General features: G+C 41.1%; 1 protein-coding gene across 2 annotated transcripts; it reads left to right on the top strand.

Moving 5' to 3' along the window:
* Positions 1 to 19,963, top strand: ANXA13 (annexin A13). 2 transcript variants are annotated; one of them, XM_054385456.1, is made up of 12 exons: positions 1 to 15; positions 1,647 to 1,721; positions 8,862 to 8,940; positions 10,865 to 10,959; positions 12,605 to 12,775; positions 13,410 to 13,443; positions 13,534 to 13,613; positions 15,362 to 15,430; positions 15,651 to 15,752; positions 17,625 to 17,700; positions 18,511 to 18,623; positions 19,844 to 19,963. In XM_054385456.1, the coding sequence occupies exons 1-12, from the start codon at positions 1 to 3 to the stop codon at positions 19,961 to 19,963; spliced, it is 1,029 nt and encodes a 342-aa protein (XP_054241431.1). The 2 variants fall into 2 exon arrangements, with proteins under 2 accessions (XP_054241431.1, XP_054241432.1); XM_054385457.1 differs by lacking the exon at positions 1,647 to 1,721.
* Positions 19,964 to 20,370: the final 407 nt, after the last annotated feature.

The following is a 20,370-nucleotide window of genomic DNA, read 5'->3' as shown; positions in this document are numbered from 1 at the left end:
ATGGGGGGTTCACAGGTAAGTAATTATTTCATTTGGATTGTCAAGAATGCAACAATTTTCTGGGTTTAGTTTTGCTCATTTTTACTTTAAATGCTATGTAATGCAGCTGCAAAATTAGGTTTAACCTCAGAATCTACTTTAAGTGTGGGTAGGAAGCTTGTATGTGGCTGGTAACATTGCTTAATTGCAATACATGAATAATTAAACTGTTATTGCAACAGAGAGATTCTGACTGTTTTAACACTCATAGCTTTGAGGAAATGAAATTACGTCATGGGAAAACTACTTTTAGTTTATCAAATTTGTGTTGGAACGCTCTGAACACCAAAATAATTCTCTAAATATGTATGAAAATATTCTTTTCCCAAAGACCAACACTTTGAAAAGTTGGCTAAGTTTATCGCTGACAAGTAGAGACAGGAGTAAGCTCAAAGTGTGGTGCTCACAGAGAGACCTGATTAAAACCCAGGTGTAAAGATTTGCTATGTCAAATTGCTGTATGAGCTTTGATTGAGACAACTTTGGCTAGCATTTGGGTATTTAATAATTAATAACTAACTTGGCATGAAGATATTTAACCTCAAAACAACCTGATTGTCAAAAGTTTTCATGGTAGTTGTGAATGATCAGTGCTTCTGAAAATTAAGTAGCTTGTGCTGAAGTAGTTGCTAGGTTTTAGCTCTAATTTTGAAACTAGTAGTTAAAAAGCAATATTTATTCAGCAACACATTTTCTCCTCGAATGCTGAAAACCTGCAGTTTACAGGATGTATGAAGAAAAGACAGCCTGTTTGCTGCTGCAGACTACTGTTACACTAGCTTCTCTAAGATTTATATTGTTTTATTATCTGGCTATTTTTTAATTCAAATTCAGCAAGGCCTTGAGAGATGCTGAACATGTGCTGCTTTTGGACCAGCTCTCCAGGACCTTTCTTTTGTCAGACAGAGCAAGACAGCCTGTACCATTTGTGCAAACCTCCAGCTACTAAGCCAAGAAGCTTAGCAGCTCCTTCCTGTGAAAGGATGGGTGGTCCCAGCCCCTCATCATTTTGCAGCCTTGCTGTTTGCAGGGGAGAAAATTCTTTTTGTCCTCTACATAGGAAACAAGGCCAAGAAAGCTTCTGCTGCACAGTCCCATGTGTCCACATAACTGCACATCATAGGGTTGTCAGCAGGCATCTCCTGAGGGTCCTGACCCTGGAGAGCCTTTCACTGGACATTACACTGACTGCAGTGTAAAACAAGCATATTCAATTTAGGTTTAAACTAGCTAGGTGAGAGATGACAGCACTACATCTCAGGCAGCTCTATACTGGACTAGATAACATGGATCTAGGTGCAGTATGCCAGAGTTGGGCTGTAGGCTTCAGTGGGAAGAGGTGTGACCCTTCATTGCAAGAGAATCTTGTAATTCAGGCCATGACTCACCTGGGAACTGCATCATTCAGTGTTTGTCCTTAGAAAATTATAGATAGTCTTGGAGAAATGCCCACATCTGTATCAGAGAACCAGTTCTGGAACAGCCTGACAATATTCAGTTCTTAACAGAGCTTTTCAGCTGCATTTTGTTCTTTTTCCTAACCTCGTGTTTTGCAGCCATAGGTTGATGAGTGTCTTCTTTATATATTGTGTTTTTTAAACCTCCAGAGCAAGTCTTACAGTCTCACAGAGGATATACGGAAACCAACCATAGGGACCACCAGTTTGTCAGCAGATGAACCAGTAAGCACTTTATTTAACAAAGAATGGAAGGGGCACCTTGGTGTTGCAGCACATGTTGCTGTGGTTTCTGGTGGCTGTGAAAGCCCTGCAATGCACAAAGGCAACTTCTTTTTCAAGGTCAAGACTGGTACTGGAAAGCTGGGTAAAACTGGGGTGTTTCATTCTGTTGATACTGAGTCTTTCCAAAATTGTGTCTGCTTTGAAATTTCAGAAGTTATGGTTTTTTTTGTTTTTTTTTTTAAATTAGACCAGTTTCTGTTGGGAGAAATATGAATTATCCATGTTAAATGAAGTATTTTTGTTAGTGAAATGGATTTAGATTTTTTTAACACCTTAATTTTTAAATTAAATACTGAAAGCTAAGCAATGTTAAAACAAAACAAACACGAACAAACAAACAAAAGTCCCCCACACATGACGTTCCATTACAAGGACATTAAAATGAAACATTTTTAGCTATATCAAAATGTCTCATTTTAAAATGGAATTTTCCTGAACATGTTAATTTGAACAAATGTTTAGAAAAAATTGCTTTCAGCTAAAGATTTCCAACCAGCTCTGAAATGTGCTCTTGGACACTGAGCCTTTGATGCAGCATTACAGCTCCAAATCTGCCTATTTCCACACAGTGTTTGCTCTCTGAACTTGATCCAGTCCCTTTTTCTACAAAGTTTTTGACTGCACATTCTTAGAGATTTAAAGTCTAATTATTTTCTTTGTTTGCAGTCTGACATCAGCCTTATTTGTATTTCTGCTGTTTTTCAAATTGCCACATGTAGAATTGATCCACCTAAAAATCTGGGTAGCTGCTTTGCTGTAAACAAGGTGCCTTTGAGACATTTTGGGAATAGCAGCGCTGGTTTTGGTGATGTGATGGTTTGAGAAGTTTGATTGATTTTGACTTTTGTGAAATCCTGTCATTGTTTTTTAACCTTCTGTCTATTAAGACTCCAAGAATAATCTTCATGCATTGTTTTGTTGTTCTCTGTGATGTTTGTGGCTTGAATGGATCTGGAAAGCGGGAGTGTTCTTTGCTTTTAATTTAAATGGATTTTTGAGAATCTCTGGGACACCCTTGAATTTCATCATGTATATCAGCCCACACCTTTTGTATTTCATCATGTAAAGCAGCCCACACCTTTTGTTAGGGAGGACTCTGTAATGTAAGAAGCTGGGGGGGAGGTGTTCAGGTTGTCATGGGCCTGATGGTTTGAGAATTTTAAGGTTAAAAACTTAGTTTAACCTGGAGAACGTTTCTGCCTGAGGAGTCCTCTTGGAGATAAGCTCACAGACATGACAAGGGCTTCTGTGTTGCCTGTGGGCATTTCTATCATTGCAGAAATGTTTCTTTAATACAAGTATTTCTTATCACAGTGTGATTTTGTGATCACAAAGCTCAACAATTGCTGTTTGTTTCTTTCCCTGGCAGACCAATATTCACTGACAGTCAATTCTTGTTTAGTCCCTGGCCATAAGCCCACAACCAGCAGAAGGCAAAAATGCCTTCTTGTTTAGCTACCCAGAACTGGCAAGAGCTGTGACAGATTCTTTTTGTTTCCATGGTCCCCTTCTATGCAGGATATTTGCTGTTTCTTTTAGGTCTTAGTATGTCCTGTGACAGAAGCTGTGGTAGGTGTTAACAAGCATCTACCCATGAAAATTTTATGAAGTGTTTGGTGGGGGGAAGAACCTATCTGAAGTATTGAACAGTCATTAATTAACACTTGTACATGTGTCAGTGTGAGCTCAAAAAATTATTGTGTTTTATAAAAACATTTTTAAAAAATCTGGACCCTAATATTCTTGTTTGTATGCAACAATTTGAGTAAATTCCATCAAATTCTATTGTTACTATCCAGAGAAATTCCTCTGCCTTTATTGCTAACTATGGCTACTGACAAGCAATGGACTGAGGACTGCTGCTTTGGGTGACTCAGCTGCCATGGGAGTACCTTGAGGTTTCCTCCACCCTGGGAGGTAGAAAGGAGTTAGAGAGAGAAACCTCCAAGTTCAGTAGATGCAGTTGGTTTGTCGAACACTAAACATGGAATGTCTCTATAGCAACAGCTCTTCTATGTGTCTGCGAATATATAGATGGTCTTTAGATAATACACCTTGCAGAAAAATGTTTTAAAAACAATGAAGTGACCAAAGGGAGAAGCATGTAATCTTGGGACTTTCCTAATGGAATGCAACATCCTTCCACTTCCTTTACCTAATTCAGCTTTAGAACACATGACAGAGTCAAAATTATGTTCCCTAAGATTGTGTCCATGTTTTTCAGCCCTGCCTAGGCATACACAAGTCTTGTTATCTTGCATGTTGGTGTACACAATCATTTACTTCACTTCCAGCAATGTTAAATTACCAAAACTCTTTGCAGGTCTTAGCTAAGGTAAGAAATGTAAACTTTTTTATAAGACATAAAAGCACTTAAGCTAGTGATAGTGTGCAAGTCAGATATTTGATATCTCAGCTGAAAAAGTGGCAGAATACACCAATTTCCAAGAATTTTACTTATCCCTAATGGCCCAGCATACAAAGTGTTTTCCAACCAGGTATTTCCAAGCAGGTGAATAAAATAAAAGTAAACAAGTCCATCCCCAGCATAACAGAGCATTATTCCAGACATGGAGTTCTAGGTTTGTCCTATAAGAACAAAGCTGCTTGTTTACCATTTTTTGTTGCAAGAGAAGTATTGAAAGGAAGTGATGTGAGGCACCACTCATCACTAAACACAGGCATGATGTTTCTGGAGATTTCTGGTATCCTTTCCTGCTTCAGCATCAGCTGCCACACCAGGGAAGTCAGGTTCCTGTCGACCCTGTATCACTTCTGCCAGCTCCACGCAGATGCCAGGTGTTCTGGTACATCTCAAAAGTGGTTGTATTTAAGCAGATGAATTGAGACCTCTGGAAATGAAAGCTGCTGGTTTGCAACTTTGGCCTCCCTGTCACGTGGTGGTAGTTAACTGATTTTAAATGTATTCCACATTAAGAAGTTTCACTAGCCACGAGAGGATTTTGACACCTTAAACTGGACAATGTAAAATTCAGCCATGAGACAACCCCTTCCAAACATTTTTGGTTTTTTCCTCTTCTTTATGGACTTCTCTTCATGATGATGAACATGAAAAAAATGAGGGGATCAAAAATTAGCCATAAGCTATTATGAGATGATATAGTAGCAGATACTTTGAAACAGGAGGGACGTTGTAGGAGAGAGCTGGTTTTAATTTTGCAGTTTAAATAACTGTCAGAGCAATTACCTTCATTGTTGGCACTTGTTTATAATAGGAAAAAGTGAATGCAACTCATTCTAGTAGGGTTGTGTTGTCACTATAGTTTTAGTCCCAGATGCAGAAAATAATATTATTTGCACACCTCAGTTTGGAATGTCACTGAGTCACTGCAAATGCTGTTGAGCAAGGAAGCCTAATCTATGTGCTTTGTATATATTGTATTATCCAGTATAGGCTTCATATAGAAATTGTTTTGCTCTAGATAGCAACAGACTGTCCAGCAACAAGGTAGCCTGACAGTGCATGCTGCTGTCAGACAGCTGTTAGACCTAAAATAACCCTGAGGGTTTGGGAGAGTGGCAGCCTGTCTGGCAGATGGCAGATGCCATTCAGAGAGGCTGATTCCATTCTCTGAGCAGTCAAGGAAGCAGATGGCAATTTTCCAGTTACATATTTTATTTGACTGAAAAAATTGCTCAAACAACCAAAAATAATAGGTACGTTCTACAAAACAGCAGAGGAAACCTTGTGGTCCAAAGGACACAGGTGGTGCTTACCGTAGCACTTGCCAAAGTGTCAAAAAGGTGTTTATGAGCTCCACCTTTTCATTATCATAGCACAAACCTTGGTGCTTGCTGATACTGCCCCGCTGCCAACATGCTGCAGCTGTTTGCTTCTGTTTGGTTTTAAACATTAGCACCCCTCTACTTTCACCTGTGTGCTAAAAGTCTTTATATGTCATATAAAATCCTACCTGAACAATTGAGCCTAATTATTTGAGTTTCACTGAAGATGAACTTGCAGAAGAATATCTTCTTGTGCTGCAAGGATGATAGGAGATGGTGAACCCAACACCCATTAATGACCAGATGTCCCCTCCACTGAACAGCATTTCCCAGTTAGATGAGACCCAACCTTGCTTACCAGTATTTGCCTTTTGTTCCTTTTGCTTCTCCTCTATGTGAAAGAGTTTTAATATTTGGAACTTTTTCTCTTGGCAGTAACTACACACCAAAATGAAATAGGCATTATCAGCTTTTCTGCCCCTTCTGATTGATGGTCTGGAGCTTTCTGAGCAAGTCACCCTTTTATCTCCCAGGAATATTTGCAGTCCCAGGTCAGGCTGGCTCATGCAACCAGGAACAGGGCTGTGCCGGTGTCCCAGGGCCCTCCTGCCACAGAAAGCAGCCACACATAACCAGGTTCCATTGCCAGCCTGCCCCTGGTCCCTCACCAATCCCATGGCAACTACAGGGGCTGCTGGTGGAGGGGCGATGATCTCTCTGCCAGTCTGGAGAGAGCTCTCCTACCCACAGCTCTGAGCTGTGCAATAACACATCTCCAGGCTCTTTGCCATCCATGAGGGAGGTATGTTTCTTGTCAGGGAGGTCAGATGCCACTGTTGAAATGGCTTTTTCTCCTCTCTTTTGATGTGGCTATTCCTGTTATGCTAATACTTTCTGCTACAATCCCAACATTGATCCAGTTCAAAGGGGCAACCTACTCCCATGTTTGTGCTTGTGTTTTATCCTTACACACAAAAATGCATGGAAATAAGTGAAGAGATTTGGGCTGATTGTCACTAAGGCTGTCCCTTTGGGTGGGAGCTCAGAGTTTGTTCTGCTAACAGGATAATATCCTGACAAGGTGGGATGTACCACAAGAGTGAAATCACAAGATCTAATATAACATCTTTTTCTTTTTTTTTTCTATTCAGTACTGTTAGTCTACTTAACATTGGATTCCCATTGCATTATAGCTCATTAAGGGTTTTGTGCCAGGATAAATAATTAATCTTGAGTACATGTGCGTTGATAAAAAAATAATCATGTAGGTGCTGATTTGCCAAAAGCTGTCTTCCAGGATTGAAGTATGTTGGGTACAATTTAACTAATGAGATGAACACTCCAATCTGTTGTTTATTATGCTAACAAGATGACTGGATAGTTTGGAACATTTCTGGGAAGACAGAGAAAATAAATTTTCCTTTCCACACAAAAGAGGAATAGAGAAAACCATAGAATTGGAAGGCACCTTGATATGTCAGATCACTTATCCATTGCCTACAGCAAAATCAGCTCTGCTCACACCAGTCCTGACATTTTTAGCAGTGCTGAGCTGGAGGAGAAGTGGTTCATTAGTTGGAGAAGAGGCTCCCTGAAGGTCTTTTCAGTTGGTGACTCAGTGACTGTGCAGAATGAGAAGTGAGAACTCTCAACAGGTCCCACAGCCTTTGATTTGCAATGGGTTCTCAAATGTTCTGCCTTGTCTGGCTGGCTTTTCTACATTCCTCTGTTCACCTTTGGGACACCATGGACTGGGGCTTGGCTTCCTGAAGAAACAAGATGCATGACCCTGCAGTATGTATATATGTTACCCTAGCTAAAAACATTTGAATCTACTATACCATTTTTAGATGAATTTACCTGCAGTATATTAGTCTCAAAATCATTAGTTGCCTGTTAAGTTATTTAAAATCTAGAGAATAGAGAGACTGTATTAGAAATCCCCTTAACAAAAGACTTAGACATGACCTCAACTCTTGTAAGACACCAGAGAATCTACACAGTGATGAATCATTATGCCTGTGCCCATTACAGGAATTGCTTCTGCACCCAAATCAGCCAGACAGCAAGTGTAAATCTGTGGGAAACCAAGCAGAGATGTTTCTGGTGCTTTTGGTGTTTCTGCCTGGTAGAAGGGAAAGCTCAGATTGTTGTGTATGGAACGGCTTTCTGTCATTCTTTTTAAAACCTTAGTTTTCTCTATTGCATTTTTGTGAACATAATGAAACATATGTTAAGAATAAGAAAATGGTGACATCGTTGTGGTGTGATTTTATTGCCCACCTCCAGTAACCATTGGTGATGCCCTCAGGTGTGTATGGCATCAGCTACCTATGTTTATAAAAACTGCCCTGGGTATCATAGCCCTTAACTAACAGGTACCAGCATGACAAAGCAATTAGTCTGATCCACTTGATCCAATTTGAATGGAAATGCCAAAGCATTTACAGTGCCCATTTAGACCCCCTGAATCTGTGGCATGCATGTAGTTCTACTTGATTTAGGAGTCTAGGACCTGTTTTCCAGTATTATTTTAGTGTTCAGGCATTTTAAAGATTCGTTTCATGATATGAGAGGGGCTGAAAATGTTGCTGACCTCCTGGTCTCAGATAGTTCTCCCAGAAGAGAGAAGAAGAAGAACAGAACAGAGTGTGTACCAGCATTTCAGCCCTTGTGATTCACAGCTTGTCAGATTAGGAGGAACAGACAATGTTTTCTGTTAACATTGATATGTCCAGGCTGTAAACTGCTGCTGTGGCTCTGGACTTTGAATTATTATCCCAAATAGCTCAAGGTAACCACATGTACTATTTTGCCAAAAAAAAAAAAAAAAATTTGCCAGCTTTAGCGTGTTCTGTATCTACAGTTAGCTTGTATCTATGAATGCATCAATGCAAGAAAGGTTTGCAGCTTTTATTCAGCTGGTTGGGATGGTAATCTCCTAGTACTGCAGAGATGAGGCCTGATTCTGTAGGCAGCAGATAAGGCGTTTATGTCAGCCTGTTGTCAAAGCAGTGCAAACAAATAATGTTTGATCTGGCATGAAGATACCTAGTATGAAGTGATCACCTTTAAATTATTTTTAATAAGCCTGAACTGGCAGAACAAAGTAATATAGGATCAGCACCATGTGTCATGTGGTGACAACTATTTGTCAATCCATTCTAGGAGCCCTAGTGATAGATTACAGTATTCCAGTGAAGCTCGGTGTGGACGTCACAATTGAGATGGTGTGAACAAAGATAAAGCAAGAACCTGGCCCAAAGTGCTGTGACTCGGGAAGACTAATGCAAAATTGTTTCCCATGTATCTGTTGTGCCTCTGTTTTCCTAGTCAACCAATAAGCACCATCGTCACGGCTTTGATGCAGACCGAGATGCCAAGAAAATACATAGTGCCTGCAAAGGAGCAGGTAAGAAAGCTCTGGGTTTTCGTTGAAAGGACAATATTATAAAAAACATTTACATAAACTTAGGACAAATCCAATTTTCCAACCAGTTTCCAGTAATCTTTATGCTTTGCATCACTTACTGACTCAAAGAACGTGCACACCCATGAAGCTTTTTGTGATTTAAGATAAATAGGAAGGGAAGGCAGCTTGTTTCTCAAAGCCTGGTAAGATCTAGTTTATTAATTGCTTGGCTCCAGAGGATTGGGATAAACATATTTGCCTCCTGGAATAGTAACATCAAACTACCAAGACTGATGTGACAGCCACAGGGTCCAGCTAGTCATGTCAAATTAAGCTCATGGCTCTATGTCCTTTCCCAGGCCTCCAAGGAGCAGGAAAAAACATTACCTCCCCAATATGTTCATCAGAGCCTAGTGCAGCTCCATCAGCTGAAAAGAAATATAGTGCTCTCAGTCTGCATCATTGTTTTTTTACCAAAAATACTGTCTCACACCATCTTCTAAGGTAGTCTGAAGTAAGCTGACTGACTACAAGTGTTCTTGGGATCCTCAGGTCCATGGAGATGACAATGTCCAGCAAAAGAAGAACATCCAGGTGGCATGCAAGTCTGATACATTATTAATTCACACCCTGCATTTGCACAGTAAATGTGTATTTAAGCATTTCTTCCTGGTACAGCACTGACATTCAGAATCACATAGTTCAGTGCTGTTCCTGTCCTATCAGCTGAGCCCCCTTAAGACAGTTTCACAAAGGACTCTCCTACTGAGGGTTTGACCCCAGTTTGTCAGATAGGAGTGATTTTCCTTCTAAAGTTCTGTTCTGCTGTGATTATAAATAGGAAGATCTGTACAAGATGCCCTAAACTCGTCCTGTATGTACCTGCCAGTGATTTGTAGGAAGGAAAATGTATCAATTGCTGCTGAACGCCAATAGAATTTGTAATTTTATCCTTTGCACTGGTAGCTCATGGGAAACTCTTGTTGGTCCCTGCTCCTGAGAGCCCAAGATGAGCTATGGCACAAAGCCCAGTAGGTGAATATAACAGATTAGAAGAGCACAAGGAGAGCATGCCATGCACACATCAGCAAGCCTGCCATACGTCTTGATGCCTTTCATCTGCCAGCTAAACCCTTTGTATGATAGGGGCATTTTGGCAGTGCACATCACATGCAGGGTCATAGGTCTCTCCTGACACAATTCTCCATTTCAGTACTTGCATAGTGAAGAAATAACACCCAAGGCAAGCTGCTGGCCTTTGGATGGAAGTGCACCAGGACATGTGTTAATGCAATAGCTACTCTGCTGCATCTTCTGGGCATCCAAGGAACATCTTTCTGGTGCTGTCCCTTTAGCTACAAACATAACAAATAACCTTCCAGTCGTTTTGTTTTCTGCAAACATCTCAGAACAAGAAAAATACAAGAACATTGCCTTTAGTAAGCTGCATCCATCCATTGCATAACTTACAGCTGAAAGCTGCCCAAGGGCTTTCTCCTGAAGGGAGGTTGCATATTCAGATCTTCTGTGGGCCCCCATAAGATGCAGCTGCACCAGGGCAGCCCATGCTCCAATTCACTGTCACTTTTGCCAATCAAACCAGCATCAGCAAAGACTCAGACCAAGAAGGCTGGTGTCTGCTCCTCTCCCTGAGTCCATTTAGCACAAAGCACAACTCAGTTTGTGCAGGCTGTGGGTTAATGAAGCCAGTTTAAACACATCTTCACTTCCGCCAGCCTCTCGCCCCACTCTGTTGATTCCGCTGTGCTGTCACAAGTGTTTGCACACTTAATGAACTGGATCTGATGGCTGAACCCTTGGGACTACTCAAACAAGCAATTTTTTTTCTCTTTTGAGATCTTGTTTTCTTTCCGCTGCATTAGATCACTGATTAAATAATTTCTATACACAACTTCTTTTTCAGGAACTGATGAGAAGAAAATTATTGAAGTCTTGTTGAGTCGAACATCGGAGCAGAGACAACAAATAAAACAGAAGTATAAGGCTCTGTATAACAAGGTATTTAGAAGCAGGTGGCCTCTCAGTTTCAAACTTCATGCCAGCTAGAAATACAGCCTAGACCTTTGAAAACATCAAGGATACAGTGGATTTGAAGACACCAGCTAGTTTATAATACAGCAGTTCATTTATGTCCTAAACTACCAATCATAATTGAAATCTTAGGCCTCAGAGTCTTCTTGAAAGCAGTCTTAACCAGATCAGAGCATTTTAATCACAAGTTGGGAGAGATAGAAAATAATTCATAATTAAAATGTAAAATATTTCTGTTTCCTTTCAGCTTCAGCACAGTGTAAAAAGGAAATTTGAAGTCAGATGCAAACTCAGAGGAACTATTTGATTTTACATCATTATATTTTGTCTGAGTTTGATAGATGTAGTATTGATTTCTTCCAGTGATGAAGCAGAACATGTTGTAAAACTAAGAAGTCTCTTTGGGCACCTGATTTCTAGAAGAGGAAACAGAGACTGCCTTAAAGATTTTGCATGTAGGAAAAATAAAGCCTCCAGGACATTATTTAGGTAAACAGCTGAATCCTACAGAATTTATTATTAAATTGCCATTTTCTTAGTATCTGCTTACTCATTAGTCATCAATCAATATTAATAAGGCAGCACTTGAAAGCCTTTTATGTGTAAAACTTATAGCAAGTATGATAAAGATTTTGATTACATGAATACTGTAGACTTAGTTCTATCATGAGAATTAACAAAAATAGGCATTAGAAATGTGCAAATGCCATGAAACATCTGTTACATCAGCAACCCTTCTTGCTTGCCTGGGCAGCCTGAATTTCGTAGGAAGGAGCTCTAAGTTTTAGTATTTCATTCTCCTGCTGCTCCAGGAAGCCAGGTTCATGGTGCATGAGTTGAACTGCTCCAACACCGACCTCGGCCTCTGACTTGATAGATTGAGTACTCTCTTGTGATTGTGTAACACAGTACTTAAGAACAATGGATTCAGAGCTGGGCTTCTCATTTGTTGTCCTGAACTTGTCAAGTACTTCCCATACTACAGGAAATGTTAACTGCAAGACAGAGCTTCAAATAAATCATCAGTGGGCTTCATTCTCAGCATGCATACACTAGGATAGTTCTTCTCCAAGGTCTTATTAAGTTTTTAATTAAGTAGATCATACTACAGAAGGTTGGGGTTGCTTGGATTTGGGTCTCTTTTTTTTTTTTTTTTTTTTGGTGGAAAAATACTGATTGCATGGCACCAAAGCACTTTGTAGAATTTTGTTGCTTTTTCCAGGAAATCAATTTTAACCAAAACTGAAGAGATGTTTAGTAAACTTTATTCCTTCTGTTGCAGCTCTTTCAAAGCAGGAAGTTTCTGCATTGTGTTTCATAGTGAAGTCTCCTGTTAAAGATGCTAGTTTCCATTTACTTAAACAAGTCAGAACTGGGCTATTATCAGTTGGTATTTGAAGATGGGAAAAGAATTTCTTTCTAGCTGAAACAAAAGCTTTAAGGAATTTATTTTGGAAAAAAACCTAACTCTGTGTATTTGAAGACACTTTTAGGGTTTTGTCCCTTTTTAGTACAGGAGCAGCTTTGAAATCACGAACTTCCCTGAAACAAAGTAAGAGATCCTCAAATCCTGCCTCAGGTTTTGTGCTAACCCTTGCAACTATCCCCACAGGACATGGAAGAGGTCCTGAAGGGAGACCTGAGTGGGAATTTCGAAAAGGCTGTGCTGGCTCTGTTGGACCTGCCCTGCGAGTATGAAGCCCGAGAGCTTCGAAAGGCAATGAAGGGTGCTGGGACAGATGAGTGCCTGCTAATTGAGATTCTCTGCACACGAAACAATAAGGTTGGGACACCATGAGTAACCTTCTTTAAGTAGCAGGACAAAGAGCTTGCCAAGAACATCCTCCCAGGCGGAGGAGGAGGGTTGAGACCAGCGACCACAGGTGAAATGGCTGTTGTCAATGGTTGCAGCAGTAATGTTACCACATTGGAGCTGAAGCTGCTTGCAGGAGTTGAGAGAAAAAAAATTAAATTCCTTCCTTAGTCCTACTCATATCTCTCATGGATGGCATAAAGACAACACTGATGACAGAGAAATCCCTAGGTGCCTGTTAAAGGCAGCTTTGGCACTGCTCTGACCATTCAGAGATGGCTCCCACTACGTATGGGAATGTGGTCCTCTTCCAAAATCCCTTTAGCTTTTACCTGAACACAAGAGAAAGGAGCAGGACACCTGCAGAAGTCAGATATCATTTGAAATGCTGTACTAAACTGGGCTGGGCTTGAGCCATGTCTCTGTGAGTTCCAACATGAGTGGAGAACTGGAATTTGGTTTCTTACACTCCGGTGCCTGCTTTGCCTCAACAACATGGTCATGATACTGACTGTCTAGGATTTTGCTTGCTTGCATATTTATCCATTTATTTATTTACCAGGTATTTTCCCCTTATTTATTTATTTGGGTTTTTTCCCCCTAGGAAATTGTAAACATAAAGGAGGCATACAAACGGCGTAAGTAGTATTGTCTTTCAAACACCTTCATTTAAAGCCTTTATCACTGGGGGAACACTCACAGGTTGGTGGTTTTTTTTTTCTCCACAGTCTTTGACAGGGATCTAGGTTCTGATGTTAAAAGTGAGACAAGTGGCTCCCTACGGAAGATACTAGTCACTGTGCTAGAGGTAAGGCTAGGGGCTTCCCTCTTATGCAGCTACCTGCCAGAGGTACTTCCTTTTCTCTGTCCTGCCTACCTTGAGTAACCATATTAGCTGGTATTTATAATAATGTAATTATGGTATGTGATATAATAATGACTTAATTAGAGTAAAAAATAAATACATTCTTCAGTATAAGAGCCTTCTTTGGCTGTAGCTTTTTAATATATAAAATTTTCATTTATCAAATCAGAGGGAAAATTTAAATAATTTCTGATACTCTGAAAACATTGGTTTGTCATTAGTTGTACCATGGTAATAGTTAGAATACCCATTCAATGTCATGGCTACATTATGCTGAGTTCTGCTCCAAACCAGCAAAATCTGATTTCCATCTCAGCTGAGAACTTTAGAGTTCAGGCAGATACAGAAGTAGTAAGAAAGAGATTGCTGTTACGTTAGTTTTCCATTCACTCACATACACACAGAAGCATATTTTCCATTACAACACATTTTCTTTTAAACCACCTACATGAAATAAAAATAATTATTATTATTATCTCCGTACAGACATGGTATAACTAAGAAGAGTAGGATCATACCTAGAAATGCAGTGTGGTGGCCACTCTGATCAGATAGCCCTGAGAAATTAAAAGATTCAATAAACAGAAGAATCTTTAAAGAACTGTCACATCACTGAGTACATCACAGTTAGATTCCCTTAATTCAGCTCTCTTCAACCTCTTGGGGTGTTATTTTCAGGAGTGAAAAGTACATATGATTAATAGATTTTTTTTTTTGCAGTGATTAGTCCTTCATAATTTCTACCAGGAATGAAAATGTTAGTGGATGCTCAAAGTATTTAATTTAGTCAGGAAAATATTTTGCAGTTACCAGGGCATATCCAGCACCATAAAAACCATTAGCATTTCACTGCAGGTACTGGGAACCTTTTTGCAGTAGCTTATTGACAGATACAGCAGCTGCTTTCCTAAGAAATATTGTGGTTTGAACCTAAGGTGCTGTATGTACCAGCAGCTCAGCCCTCCAGGGGTGAAAACCAGAGGCTGTACTGAGGGCATCTGGCTCCAACTCAGTCTCCACACCTCAGCTCTGTTCTCACCCCAACATCTGGACGTGCACTGTACCACTTCCTACCAGTGGAAAAATGGCTGAAAAAAATGGCAGAAAGCAGAACCAAAAAACAAACTAGGTGGCAAGTGACCTCTGGAGCTACTCCAGTCTGGCCTTCCTCAATGCAAGGCAAACTCCAAACTCAGATCGAGTTCTGATTTTGTTTTCTTCACTGGTCACGTGCTGGATGTGGAAGGGAGCAGCAATGGGATGGCAAAAATTCTGGTGACAAGGGGAACTGGAGGGCCACCCTGCCACAGGGGAGCATCCACAGGATACAATCTAATGCTGTGCAGCTGCCAACCCCTGATAGTGCCTTCCTGCTCCAGAGGAAGCAGATTGCAATCTCATTAGGGTTCCAGCACATAGCAAATAAACTGCAGATAAACTCTACCGTGCAGGCTTCACCTCTAAAGCTAGCAGACTCAGGGACAGTAGTAAATGTGAACAGGCAGTTCAAAGCTGTACCACGAAGTCTCTCGGGGCCCCATTACCAGGCATTTGTCAGCAGATGGCAGCAAAACTATAACCAAAAACATTTGTGAGGGCCACAGAGGAATCTTCCTTCCACTAGAAAATGTAACCAGTGCTTTATCTGTTTGTTGTGAGTTTTTTTTTTTGTGGTCATGTCCTTTCTGTAGGCAACTCGAGATGAGACCCAACAGGTCAATTCAGAGCTCGCTGAGCAAGATGCCACAGATCTGTATAAAGTAAGTGCAGTTGTAGAAAAATCTCTCTTAGTCCTGTGCTATGCAGCAAGATCTTGCCTTGAGGGTGACAAATGCACCAAGAACGGGGGCAGCAGCAGAATAAGGAGATGAGCAAGGGGGCCACAGGCTGGAGTTTGGTAGATCAAGAGCTCTGGCTGACTTTTTGTCTCTACTGTGAATAAACAAGTGCTTAAAAAAAAAATAACGTGTAATCTCTAAGGCAGGAGAAGGACGCTGGGGAACAGAGGAGATGGCTTTCAATGTGGTTTTAGCCAAAAGAAGCTATAGTCAGCTGAGAGCTACTTTTCAAGCCTATGAAAAGGTGAGTTACTTTATTCTGTGAGATGAGTTGCATAGGGCCTGACATAGTTTACCAGCTCTACAGTGAACTCAAGCAGGCAATCCTTTCTTTGACATTTTAAAACTTCTTGAATGCTTTAATAATCTTGGGGGGGAAATTGTATACAATTCAATCCTGATCTTATGGAAACAGAGGATAAAAGCTGTACCTTTTAATGGCAAAGAGCCTATTTTCCTTCATAACCTACACAACATCCAGCCAAGTAAGTGTTATGATGTTGTTTCCTTTCCAGAGGGACCAGCAAAGGAACAGGTTCAATAAAGTCCTGTCCTGAAGTTTTGCTTTTCTGGTCTTTTCCTCTCCTTCTCCAAGGCAAAGCCTTGTGAGGTCTCTCCTCCTGATCTCCCTGCTTCACATGCTTTTATTGACTGGGCAGAGGCACATCTCCAGCCTCTTCCTCCCTTCCCATATTGGACAGACAGCCCATGCAGGTATTTTGCTGTGTTCTCCACTGTCTCCAAACATTAGCCAAAGTAGGAAGCAGGATCCTGGCTGTCTGGTACAGAATTCTCCCTGTGTCACCACCAAGGACATTCTACTCATGCCCAGGCCTGGAGCTAACCCCCACTGAAACCTATCTCCTGGAAATTACCTGAGAAGGTCAAAGCAATGGGGAATCCAAGATCCTTCTCCTGCCAATGAAATGGAAACTCAGCAATTACATCTATTCTCAGGAGAAGATCTCCCCTACAGTCTCTTGATCACAGTCTTGCACTTCCCTAGGGTGACTCTGAGTTCATCAAAAAACTATAAGCCTAGGCACCAGAGATGAAAAAACCTTCAGTCAAGGCCATATTTCAGTGTCAGCATAATAAGGATCCCATAGCTGGAAAAATGTTTGGGGTTTAATTCCAGTTTTGGGTTGTTGCTGGCAGGAGAACAAACACAGTCACTAACTGATACTCTCTCCCTCAAAGTAGCGCAACCACTGGAGGTTCAGTCAAATGCTCCAGTAGCCAAGCTACCTTGGCTTTTGGATTCCTGAAGCCAAGTAGATGATCCACCACATCCTGCCTGGCTGTATTTGAAGTAGAAGTGGGCCAAGATTAGAGCCATGCTAACTTCAGTCCTCCTCTGCAGCTGGAAAGAAGGGCAAGATCTAAACCAGTTTGAGGGTTTGCAAAACTTAAGTTTAAATCCTCAGAAGGTATCCCTTGCTGCCTTGTAATCATGATCTCCCAGGTGTGACCTGAAAGTCCACTAGTGTCTTGAACCATGCAGTGCCATCCTGATAAGCAAAACAGAGCAAAGTAAAAGCCTTTGAGGTTCATGAAGTTCACAAAAGTCTGGCTAAACTCTGTTTTGAAGTAGCAGTCTTTTTTTCCTCCTTTCTACAGAACAATACCAAAACTCGGAAACAACTGCAGTGCTTGTAAACTTTCCCTGAGAACCCAAAGACAATAGTAAAAAAAACTTCAGAGGGTTGGTAAAGCTCCAAAAGTTATCTCATTTGTGTGGGAGCCATCCAGAACATTTGATAGAGGGGTTAGAGGAAGATCAAGCAGTTGCTCCTGAATAGAGGTCACTCAAGAAGAAGCTGCAGCTCCTTTGTCCTAGAAGCCCTCATTCATACACATGTGACTGTTTGATGTAGGTTATCCATGTATTAACCATTGGGCCTCACCTGGCTGCACACACCTTTTTTCTTGGTTACAGTGGATCTGTGACTGCTTACACCAGAGGAGAACTTCATGTGCCCTTGAATCACTCTCTTGGAAAGGCTTTGAACTGGCCTTTTGCCATTGGAGCCAAGGCAAATGATGCTGGTTTTTCAGTAGTGGGATGAAGTGTGCAGACAGCAGATCTTACAGCTCCTTTTTGTTGTCCTCATAGGTGTATGGGAAGGACATTGAAGAATCCATTAAAAGTGAAACATCTGGAGATCTGGAGAAGGCTTATCTTACTCTTGGTAAAGAAAATAAAAACCCAACATGTATCAAGAGCTTTCTTTTCTAGTTGTGGCCATCATTTGGCATTGGTTGTTGGGGATCTGTGCATAGCCTAGAGACAGCCATCCAGATAGCCGTAACCTGGACTGACATATCTGGCAGTAAAAAAAGAGACAGGCTTCAGTACTGATTTGGACCCCTTGGTTCTAGAAATCAAACTGACTAGACATAGCTCCTCTCCACACAACTAAATTATTTACCATCTCACATAAGGTGGCCTCCTCTTAGCTGCCCATGAGACCATATCTGTAAAGTTCCAGCAAATGCCTGGGCATCCTCAGAAGTGTGCTAGCCAGTCACCACAAAACTATACAGAGTCTGTGACAGAAGTTTAGCACTGGGGATGATCGTGACTGGTATTTAACCCAGAGCCTGGGTTAAATAGCTGTTATCCATCTGGATCTAGGCTCTCCCAGATCTTGCTCCTGTGAGCTGCAGAGTGAGCAACTACCCCAAGAATAGATGGGCAAGAGGAACTCTGGAGGGGCAAGTGCTCATTTTCATTCATTTAATCTTCACTGTGAAATGGCAGAGTACTCAGTTCTGATCATCTCACTGTATAACATGCTTTCTTCATGGAGAAATGTACATCCCTGTTGAGATTCCAAGATTTCTCCTTGCATACTGATAAGGGACTAGGCACAGAATGAAAGCCCTTTTGTCTGAGCATAAACCCTAGAAAGTTTCCTTTATTTCTTCTTTATTTCCTTTTCCTTGAAGATGTATCACAAATATACCAGCTTAATGAAACCTCTTACTGTTTTCTCTAGTCAGCTGTGCCAAAGACTGCCCAGGTTACTTTGCTACACTTCTGCACAAGTCAATGAAAGGAGCTGGGACTGATGAAGAGACCTTGATTCGCATCCTTGTGACCAGGGCTGAGGTAGAGTACCCTGTGACTTGAAGTACCTCACATCAGCTCTGGGAGAAATACAAATGTAGAGAGTGTGGAGTGAGTCCTGGCAGATCATGTGCTCAGTCAACCCATTTCAGCCCAATGACATCAGTGGTCACACTCTGCTTTTGTACCCAGGCAACTCCAATTTTGATATTGCATCTATTTCTGTTTTCAAAAGAACTAAACCAGCAAGCATGCAGGCGATTTCAAGTGGAGTCAACCATACCTAGTTAAAACTGACCCATGGGGAAGTCTGGCCCAAATAATATGTATAAAAGTAAATTCCTAGTTAAGTAATGGTAAAGCAGCAGTTCCCAAATTGGGAATTGCTTATAAACATATGTTGCCAATTCTTTCTGCTGCCAGCTGTGAAAAACAGATGGGGAGGAGGGAAGAAAAAATAAAGAGCCAAAGGAGATAATTGTCATTCTTAAAAGCACAAAACTGCATTAGACATTTGAGATCTTAAACATGGTCTTTAAGTTTTCATTCCTTGTAAGCTGTGTAGGTTGTAACTCCAGTGCTCAGTCTTGACACTGAGGAGGAGTTGTTCATAGGGACAAGCAGAGCCTAATTTCTCAATGATCAGCAGTGTGAGAAATTAGACTCCAGGGCAGTCTCTCTGTTAAGACATGATCCAATCAAGATAACATTTAAAACCCACAGTGATAAAGATCAGTCCCATGCTGTGGGTGCTTTTTCACAGGAAGGCTCAAGACAAGGCATATAATTCTCAACACACACACACACAGAGCCCTGTACTAACCAAAAAATTAGTTCTGTAGAACAAAATTCTCTCTTTAGCACTCCTGGAAGTGCCTTTTTCCCTGCTTGCCACCATGGAGTAGTCTCAGAATCTTGTAGCAACCTGTGCAAATGTGTCTGGTACGAAGGCTGTGCTGGAACAGCACTGCTAAGGAGCAGGCAGAAATGCCCCTGGCCACCCCAGCATGGCTTTCCACACAGGCTCATATTGGCCTCTTCACAGCTAGCATCCTCTCACTACACCATCTGACATGGGCTTACCTCAAATCCAAATGTTAAGCTGAAAGGCCTCCAAGATTTTTAAACCTTCTGCTTTCTCCTCTCCTCCTCCCACTGGGTGTGCTGGACTTTGGATCAGACCCCAGGAGTCTTTGCAGGAGCAGGGCATATCACTCAAAGTACATCTCACTCTTCTAAAAAGGTTCTTGGTTTCTCCTCAGAGTGACCTGCCAGCAATAAAGGAGAGATTCCAGCAAATGTACAAGAAATCGTTAGCTGAAGCTGTCCGATCTGATACCTCTGGGGACTTCAGAAATTTGCTGCTGGCTCTTTTGCACTAAAAAACCATCAAGAATGAAAAGGCATGCTGAGCAGTCACCTCTTGATTAGTTTCCAAAATAGCATCAAAAAAATGTGGCATTAGCACTAAGAAAAAAATTCAATTTATTTTCTTTCCAACTGGGGAGCGTGTTGCCAAGTAATGCTGGATGTGAGGTTTATGTTATGGCTATCTCACCAAATGTCCTTAAGCAATAAAGACATGTTAAAAAAAAAATAAAACTAAATCAGCCTCTTTGTGTTTGCTTATGTGGGGGAATCTGCTGTCATTGTTTCTTCTGGGTACATTTTCTGTCTTTCTCTTGTTCTGGAGATTATCCTTGTTCTTTCCCCAATTCTACTGGTGCCAGGTCATGCAGTTACATCTCCTGCCAAGAGAAAATGGGTAGTCATTTCTTCTCAGCCCATT

Source organism: Indicator indicator, chromosome 12 (assembly GCF_027791375.1).
Source record: "Indicator indicator isolate 239-I01 chromosome 12, UM_Iind_1.1, whole genome shotgun sequence".
Taxonomy (NCBI): Eukaryota; Metazoa; Chordata; class Aves; order Piciformes; family Indicatoridae; genus Indicator; species Indicator indicator.
The sequence above is the reverse complement of the archived record's forward strand: the minus strand, read 5'-3'. Positions and strand labels throughout refer to the sequence as shown.